The sequence below is a fragment of the Poecilia reticulata genome, chromosome 21 (genome assembly GCF_904066995.2).
Source record: "Poecilia reticulata chromosome 21, P_reticulata-male-v2, whole genome shotgun sequence".
Taxonomy (NCBI): domain Eukaryota; kingdom Metazoa; phylum Chordata; class Actinopteri; order Cyprinodontiformes; family Poeciliidae; genus Poecilia; species Poecilia reticulata.
In genome coordinates, this window is record NC_088850.1 from 1,418,278 (window position 1) to 1,427,670 (window position 9,393).

Sequence of the window (9,393 nt, forward strand, 5' to 3'; positions counted from 1 at the left end):
CGGCCTTTCTCTGCCTGAATCTGTCATTCTTGTGCTAACTGTCTTGTTGTCTCCAGTATGCCTCCAGCTCTTCTGGAGGCGACAGCTCCTGTGAGGAAGGTCCATCCCATCGGCCTCCTCATGTTCAGCCTTTCTACCCCCGGATCGTGGCTCTAGATCCTGACCTACCGCTGCTGCTCTCCAGCGATCCTGACTATTCCTCCAGCAGTGAACAGTCCTGCGACACCGTTATTTACGTTGGACCCGGTGGAACGGCGATATCTGACCGAGAGCTGAGTGACAATGAGGGCCCACCTTCCTTTGTGCCCATCATTCCCTCCCTGAACAAGAAGCGAACCAAAGACTCTCCCCGTTCAGACGGAGATCACTTTAAGTGCAACACATTCACAGAGCTGCAGGAGAGGCTTGATTGCATCGATGGCAGTGAAGCTCCAAACGCGTTAAGCACAGAGAGCAGAGCAACACAACCAATGAAGAATCAAGCTGGACCAGAATCTGATGAGAACTCCTCTCTAAACTTAACCGGACCAGACTCCAGTCTCCCTTTGACTGGAAGTCCAGTGGAATCCTCCAAACGGACCAGTGCGGATGGAGAGAAACTCTCCGGTTCCCTCATTCAGCCATGTTCGGTGCAGTCCAGCGAGCCTTTTTCATCAGATCCAGAGCCGGTGGTAAGAGAGAAGGTTAGAGGAGCTGCAACCAGACCATCACCTCCTCAGTCGTTACCCCAGAGGCCCATAGCAGCATCTGACTCAGGGGAAGCTCTCAGCAGGACTCCCCCAGTGGGTATGAGCTACCAAGCACCAAGACAAAGCCAACCTTTGGAGTTACCAGACAGGGAAAGGTCCTACCACTCCACAGGTTACCCCAGGGAAGTCAGCGGCCTTCGAGCGGCTTTGTTAGGAAGATGCCTGGACAGAGACTTCCTCAGGACCACCATCACGCTCCAGCAGCCTGTGGAGCTGAACGGGGAGGATGAGCTGGTGTTCACCGTCATAGAGGAGCTTCCTATCGGCCTCGTCCCGGACAACGGCCGCCCCGCCAACCTCCTCAGCTTCAACCCAGAGTGTTCGCTGCAGGCCTTTGCTGCAGGTTCCCGTCCAGTCAGCATCATCAGCAGCATCAATGATGAGTATGACGCTTACACAGCTCAGCATGGAGTTACAGGATCAGGCTGCCATTCATCTGCTGGACTAAAACCCGCTGAAAGTGAAGACAGTACTTCAGCAAACAGGTTTTTCCTGAGAGATGAGAGGACAGCAGCAGAGAGCGCGTCCATCCTGACCTCACCAAGTATATACCACCGACAGCCATTTCTGCAGCATGGCTTGAAAAGTTCGCTGAATGACAGTGGCATTTGTTTCTCAGAGCTGGACAGTGATCCCGCCACACCCAACAAACCATCATTTACCAAGGCCTCCGCTTTTCCTGATCCCACCAAAGCCACACTTAAAGGATCCTCTAAGGTGAGAGCCTTAAGCACTCCAACGTCTTCTCCCCACCACACCCACCACTCCAGTCTTCCCAGGAAAACTAAGCCTACCTCTTCTGCAGCCGTAGGCAACAGCACACAAGAGAACCTGTTGTTTCAGGGAAGCACCTTCGTTGATCCAAGAGAGGTCGAGTTTCTCTCTGCAGGCAAGCCAATGAGAAGTAGCACAGCCAGCATCTCCCCCAAGAGGTCTGGAGGAAACAGCAACAGTGTTCCTCGATCTCCGAAGACACAAATGTCTTCCACAGCTCAGAGAGTCGTTGATGGCTGCGAGAAGCCCATCAGCAGAAGAGGAGATACTCTCATCAAGCTGCCACGGCTCACACGAGGTGCAACAACTCTGGGTACTGTTTCCACTTCACAGAACTCTGAAACGAAATGGGGTCAAGAAGCTGCCGGTGTGACGGGAACATTAAGGTTTTCATCACTGGGGAAGAAGTCAAATGGGCAGAAAAGTAGCATGATCTCCAAGTCTGGCTCTGGAAACATCTCTCCTCCTACGCCACTTATCAGACAGTCCAGCCAAGAACAGAAGACAAGGTTTCCAAGTGCCTTAAAACCGAGCAGTGACAGTGGAAGGTTTGCTTTCCCTAAAAGCTTAACCTCAGAGGAGGAGTTCACCTTCAGGCACCGAGCGGATTCATTCAGTCACAAGACGTCTAGTCTGAAAATCGACCATGGTTCTGCCAGAACATCTTCCAGTCTGAAGACACGAGGGGCCAAAGCAGATTCTCACAGGTTCTATGGTAGCTTGAGATCTCTGGAGAGGGGAGACAGTCCAACCTCAGCTCTGCTGAAACCGGAGGCGTTCAGGGATGCTGATGGCGCTGCTGCAGGGAGTAGCTGCAAATCCAGCAGATCTGTACCAAGACTTGGCCTTCCGCCTTTAAACATCCCCTGTTCCTCCCAAGCCTCTTCTACTTTCCTTTCAACAGCCAGTAAACTATCGCAGGTACGAGGCAATGATAACTCCCGTGCTGCTGGTTCTGCTGGACTGAAGGTTCGACCGTCGTCAACCAGCAGCTCTAAAAGGCTGAGTTCCCCTCCTGGGCCCAATGCCAGCCTAGCCCCAACCGGCAAGCCTCCTGCCAGAGCCGGAACCGGAGTTAAGACGGGAAGAGGCACCATCATGGGCACCAAGCAGGTATTCAGCAGGGCAGCCAACAGCCGGGTCAGCGAGCTCGCCGCTGGTCAGAAGCAGCTCAGCAGAGGGGCTGGAGAAAGAGACGGTACCGACAACGGGGCTAGTGGCGTCGGCACGCTGCTGCCCTCCCCCTACAGCAAGATCACAGCCCCCCGCCGGCCGCAGCGCTACAGCAGCGGACACGGCAGCGACAACAGCAGCATCCTCAGCGGGGAGCTGCCCCCCGCCATGGGCCGCACCGCCTTGTTTTACCACAGCGGGGGCAGCAGCGGCTACGAGAGCATGATCCGAGACAGCGAGACGACCGGCAGCACTTCGTCAGCCCACGACTCCATGAGCGAGAGCGGAGCGTCCAACCGAGGCAGGGTGTCCAAGTCGCCCAAGAAGAGAGGAAACGGTGAGCAGAAATTTAATATGTACCTTCTAGTGATCAGTCTGACGGACTGATCGACTCACCGCCGCCTCAGTGGGTTCACTCCTGGCTTTGCAGTACATCTGCTAACCACCAGGTGGAGCCATTTACAGGAAAATCTATTATGAGCCAGCAAAAAAATGATCTATTGGAAGAGTGAGGTGGTTCTTCTTCTTGTTTTGGAAAAATTTCCATGATGTTTTAGTAATTTTGTCTTTTCTACCAGTTTAATTTATTACAGTGAATGTAAATGTTTCCTCCTTCATCCTTTACATGTTCACACTTTCTGATCCTCATCATTTTAACTATAATGTCTGGATATTAAGAGTGAAAAATTTTATAAGAAATATGAGTGATTAATTTTTCTGAAAGTCTTTTAAACATCTGAAATCTGGAAAACTGCAAAACATCAGTAGATAACGACTGAAATGTCTGAGTCTTCAGTGACGTTTCCTAAATCTAAAGTTAAATTTTTTTCTTCTACAAAGGAAAAATGTCAAAGTGAATTCTGGAGCTGTTCCACGTTTCAATAAGAGCCGATTATTATTAAAATGGGTTCTGATGGCCAGTCAGGGTCAGAAGCTAACGGAGCCATAAACTCATCTCCTCCTGGGGAAAGATGGACACATTAACATATTTATGGATTCCTCCGGGTGTCTGAGCGTGATGACGGGATGAGAGAGGCGGTCGGGTTAACATTGTGCTGCTGCCTGTCTGATCTCTGAGCCGCAGATCCTTTTCTAGCTTCCTGCGGCGATTGAGATTCATGCAGCGGCGAGAATCCTTCATGAAAGTTTCATGAGGGATTCCCAGCGAACACGTCCTGCTCCAATTATCACCTCACACACACACACACACACACACACACACACACAGACACACACACACACACACACCCTCTCACAGTTTGATTATTGTCGGCGTTTGCTTCACTAATTGATCCTGTTCATAGTAACGAAGCGACAGCTGCTGGTTGTAAATCACTCATAAATGAAAAACATTATGAATTATCTGAACAAAATTAACCTTCAAAACATTTTAATCATCAGACATTTTAATTATTATATGATTATTGATTAATAAGCATATATTCATATATCGTATTTCCTCATAATCCGTCACATTAAACCGTAGCAAAACTTTACAGTGTTAAATTTTATTATAAACCTAATTAATAAAATACTCAAATGAATTTTGAACCAAAATGATGTCATCATGAGTCACTTCCTGTTGGTCGGCTCTGACTCCGCCCCTCACCTGTCCGTCCTGCAGGCGGTTTCCTGCGGCGGCGGCTGATCCCCGCCCCGCTGCCGGACGCCTCCGCCCTGGGCAGGAAGGTCGGAGGTCAGTGGGTGGAGCTGCCGGCGCTGGGCGGCGCCCTGAAGGAGCCGTTTGAGATCAAGGTGTACGAGATCGACGACGTGGAGCGGCTGCAGAGGATGGAGGCGGGGTCAGAGGTCAGGCTCTGGTTTATTTCAGACCATGATGATGATGATGATGACGGCTCTGAATGTCTCCCCTCTGGTTCTGGTTCTGACCGGGTTCTGTCTCCTCCTCAGGTTCTGCTCCAGCGGCAGCAGCGGCTGCAGCAGCTGAGCCGCCGCCATGCGGAGCTGCAGGCGGAGCTGCAGCAGGTGAAGCTCCACCTGATGCTGCAGCCCAGCAGGTGGAGCTCAGACTGTGAGAAACTTTCATTTATTTACTTTTGTTCTTTATGGTTTATATAAAATATTTAACACGTTTATTCATTTAAGCTATTTTAGTTTGAAATAAATGAAAGCCATGAATGAGCCGACCGGAGTTCAGGGTTTTATAGATTATTAATGTTTTATCTGTTAGTCGACTTCTGTCAGAAACTCCTCAGAAACCTTCCAATCAATAATCAATAACCTGATTCAGACTTTGTTCTGTTTTCACAGATTTGCAGCAGCAGATAGTTAAAATTTAAAAAGTTTAATTCTGGTTTTACTGAGTTGTTGGATTTGATTTTGTTTAAACATATTTTAGTTATTAAAGAATTGAAAGGAGGATCTGAATTTATAAATTTATTGATTATTATTGATAAGGCAGACTGCAGCTGTTGATGCATATTAACTTATATGAACTTATATGAATGTATGTTTGGTGTTTAAACGGTTAAAATGAGCAGCTGAATCATTTTCCAGGGAGTCAGATGGATAATGAACAGTTCACCTCCAGATGGTTTCAGAAAAGCTCCAGGAACATTTAGTTTAGTTTCTCCACAGTCAGGAAACCTGAAATGAATCTTTTTATCCCTCTGATCTCTTTAAGTCTGGAGTTTTTCTGTCGCGTTGAGACGTTTGTAGCTTCAGCCTTTAAAGGTTTTTCCTCCAGAGTTCGGTTCTGCTCCGATGCGTCAGAAAACTTCTGCTCATATTTACATGACACACTTTCTGCTGTTCGCTGCACAAACATCCCGGAGCAGCAGACGTGTTCCAGCGGCGCGCGTCGGCGCGCTGCGCCTCCTCTCAGGGTTTCAACCCGCCGGTTTCCGTAACGTCGCCGTTTCTCCTCTGCAGTCGGCGTCGACCAGAACCTGGACCGGGAGTCCCAGGAGTACCTGGAGGCTCTGGCTCAGGCCACGACGGAGCTGGACTCCTGCGTCAGCCTCTGCAAGGCCCGCGTCATGATGGAGACCTGCTTCGACGTCAGCGTCGCCACGGCAACGAGCGCCGCCGCGGCGCAGGACGGCCGCCACAGGGTGTAGGCGCCATGGAAACGGAGCGAAACACAAAAAGATGGGAGCTTTGGAAGTGCCTTTCTACTGCATCTATCATTAATTTGAACTTCCTTATTTAATGATTTGATCATATTTTTTATTTATTTTGGTTTAATGGTGCTGAAATCTTCGTTATGCAACATAATTTAGAAAATATCAGTGAATTTCTAAGATAAAGAGTTTAGGAATAAATATAAGATCCAACCTCAGATTGTGTTTCTGTTGGTTGTTTTATTGAAACATTTTTACAGAAATTATACAGATTCTGGGTTTTTGGCGGTTCTGTCAGAACCGAGCGGCTCAGAGCTGCAGACCTGGAAACCCGCGGCGCCGGCCGGGTCCGGTTCTGGAGAGATGAGCTGCTGTCTGGACAGTTACACTGTAAAAACAACAGTGGTTTGATTTAACTGGCCGTTCAGAGAGAAACAAATGTTGGTGTCAAATTTAAAGTCATATTGTCTTTTTATTGATCTCATATTTATTGATGTCAGATTTCAAAACTAAATATTTATTTATTAGTTTATCTCCTAACTAAATGTGAACCAAATATGTATATTTATGTAGAACAAACAATAAAATATAAAACCAGGAACGAAACTAATAAATATTTATTTTGCTAATTAAACATTTTTGACCATAAAGCCCAGCTTTTATTTTGGTATCAGCTTCGAATAGCTAAACATTTAGCTTAGACCTACATGTTTGATTGGGAGCCAAATATTATCATACGACCCAAATATTAGCAAACTAAATATTTAATTTGTAAATTAAATGTTGGAACTAAAAATTTAGTTATCAAATTAACTATTTGATTTGTAGCTTAAATTCTTAGTTTAGGAACTAAATACTTTGTCTGAAAACTAAAAATTTAGCAACAAATAATTTATTTTGCCAACTAAATGTTTTTGTCGACAAAACCCAGCTTTTATTTTGACATTCTACTTCCGTTAATTGGCAAGCTATTTTGCATATTAAATATTTAGTTCCTACATTTAATTTTCAAACTAAATGTTTTTCAAAGTAAATATTTAACGTAGAGCTAAATATTTAGTTAGCAAAATTAATATGTAGCTCAGACTTAAATGTTTATTTTCCTGCCAAAACATTGAATTTGATCTTTGAAGATGATCAAATGATGAACTCTCTCATTTCTTCCCTGACCCATTCAATTATTTCTGTTCATTCTGACGGCGCCCCCTACAGGTCTGCAGCTTCAGTTGCTTCTCTGAATCAGAATTGATCCGTTTGGTTGCTCTGTTGCCTCTGAATGTTGCAGGTTGCTGTAAATATTGTCTTGTTGCTGTGGTCAGACGGACGATGTGACGCTCCTCTCCTCTCCTCTCCTCTCCTCTCCTCTCCTCTCCTCTCCTCTCCTCTCCTCTCCTCTCCTCTCCTCTCCTCTCCTCTCCTCAGACGTTCATCTTTTAGGTTTAACTTCACAAACAGGAACCAGGATGAAAACATTTTATTCTCATTTTTCATATTTTTATCTTTATGCATTCAAACTTTCTCAGGCTGTTTTTCACGTTTCTGCATGAATTTCTTTCTCCTCTTTTATAATCTTGTGTTTTTAAGACGTTTCTCTGCCTGTTTTTAAACCTTTTTTATGTTTTTCTCTTTGTTTTTGTACTGTACAGTTTTTTAATCATTTCTAATGATGTGTTTGAAACATTAGAAAAGTTCCAGATGAGTCGACCATTTGCATCCAGGAGAATAAAAGTAGGAGTTTGTTCTGAGAATTTGTTTTAATGTTTGTTGTTTCTAACTTCTTGATTGGAAAAACCATATTCATTACCACAAGTCACCACATGGGGGCAGCACCGCATGGCCCAATGGTTAGCTAATAATCAAGATCTAATGATAACTGATTGGTTTTTACCCACCAGGTGTTTAATGTTCATCAATAGCTGGTCGCTAACCAAACATGGTAAAGAGTTCATGACAAGTTAATCTGTAGTTTTCTAAACATTCTTTATTCTAATGACTCGTTCAAAAATCACAATATTACTGCAAAGTCTGTTTATTTCAGAAACTTTATCACCAAATGAAACAAATCATATAGATTAATTATGATGATTTTACAGTGAAAGAAAACGTGACATTTAAAATTATGCTGTTATGTCAGACCAATATTTTAACAAAAAAATATGTTAAATATTTAAAATATTCAAAGTTTTAATCTGATGAGTTTCATCAGAATCGACTCTTATTATTCAATCAGATGATTTCTGGAGATTCATCAGATAAAAGATGTGAAAACAGACGGTTCAGCATAAAGATGGAGGTTTCCATGGCAACAGCACCAAGGCGGATGCTGGCTTTACCTCCACGTCACATATAGTAATATAAATCCATCCTTAATTAAATTATTTGTTTTGAGTTTCGATTCTTAGCTTTTCATCCCACAGGTTTCCTGCCTCAGTTCCTCTATATTAATTATAATAAATATATGGAAAATAATAAATTTAATTCACCTGCTGCCTTCTTGTCTGGTTTCGTTCTCGGTTTCTGAAACGAAACCAAACAAACTAAAATCACTTTATTCCTGAAATAATCTAACGGCCGCCGGTCCAGACAGGAACATCCCGGTGAGGTTGGTCCAGAGGAAACCTTGGACCCGGTCAGGGCCGAGCGTGAGGGACGGACCCGATGCATAAGATCTGAGAGGTCAACAGTGATCTGATCTGTGCGTCCAGCTCAGAAACAAGAGGACAGGCGGAGAAATGAGCAGCAGTTTTAGATTGATTAGAAAAAACGGAAAGGTTTTGATTTGATTTAAACACTTTTTCATTTAGTTTAACGTTTGAAATCTTTCAGTATTTACCTGCCAGGTTGTTTAATCTGTTTACCTGCACTGAGTTTATGAAAGGAACACATTTTGCTGAACAATCTGATTTTCCCATCAATAAAACATTAACCAGTATTGATTATCCGTTGCCGATAAGGATCAATAAATTGCAACACGTTGGACTCGTTCAACCCGGACCTTTGCTCCCAGAGGTCCAAAGCTCGGATCCGGACTCGGATAAAACCCGGAGCGCTCCAGAGCTTCGGCACAGAGTCTCCTGTCCTGCAGTCGGTCCAGGTCTCTCAGTCCTCAGTGAAGATGAAGTCCAGTTTGTTCCTGGTGGCGGTGCTGGTGTGCGGTCTGGTCAGCGCTCAGCAGGGCGGTCTGCCTGAGCGGGTCCAGAAGCTGGAGGCCGACAACGACGTCCTGAGTCGGTTCTGATGTTCTTCCTCAGACTTTAGCTGATTGTCTGTTTGAGTTTCTCTAACTGACCTTCTGACCTCCTGCAGCCAAATCCAGGGTGGCGTTCTCCGCCGCTCTCTTCGACACCAATGACTGGACCGTCAAGGGCCCGAGTCCAACTGATGAAACTCTGGAGTTCAAGAGAGTGATCACCAACATCGGCAACGGATACAACCCGGCAACAGGTGGGCAGGGAGTCACTGCGATACCTAGATTAGGGTTCACAGGACCAACTAAAGTCCAGTGTAACCCGGGGGAAAAAACTGCCCTTAGTCCCGCCTTGCAGCTCCATTGGTTAAGCAGGGGTGTCAAACTCCAGTCCTGAAGGGCCGCTGTCCTGCAGTTTTTAGATGTG

General features: G+C 45.4%; 2 protein-coding genes across 3 annotated transcripts in view; both read left to right on the forward strand.

Moving 5' to 3' along the window:
- The window catches only part of LOC103457178 (kinesin-like protein KIF26A), a 45,570-nt gene extending 38,043 nt beyond the window's left edge, over nt 1-7,527 (forward strand). Inside the window, exons 11-14 of one of the 2 annotated variants that reach the window (XM_081602722.1) lie at nt 57-3,033; nt 4,321-4,505; nt 4,608-4,728; nt 5,589-7,527. In XM_081602722.1, the coding sequence (XP_081458848.1) occupies nt 57-3,033; nt 4,321-4,505; nt 4,608-4,728; nt 5,589-5,776 (3,471 nt within the window). In that variant the 3' untranslated portion in view covers nt 5,777-7,527. Of the gene's footprint in view, nt 1-56; nt 3,034-4,320; nt 4,729-5,588 lie in introns of both variants that reach the window. The other variant, XM_081602723.1, reaches the window with a different exon arrangement.
- A 965-nt stretch (nt 7,528-8,492) lies between these two features.
- On the forward strand, nt 8,493-9,363 carry LOC145549833 (uncharacterized). The gene is made up of 2 exons (XM_081602790.1): nt 8,493-9,006; nt 9,086-9,363. Exons 1-2 carry the CDS (start codon nt 8,895-8,897, stop codon nt 9,361-9,363), a joined length of 390 nt encoding a protein of 129 aa, XP_081458916.1. The 5' UTR covers nt 8,493-8,894.
- Nucleotides 9,364-9,393: the final 30 nt, after the last annotated feature.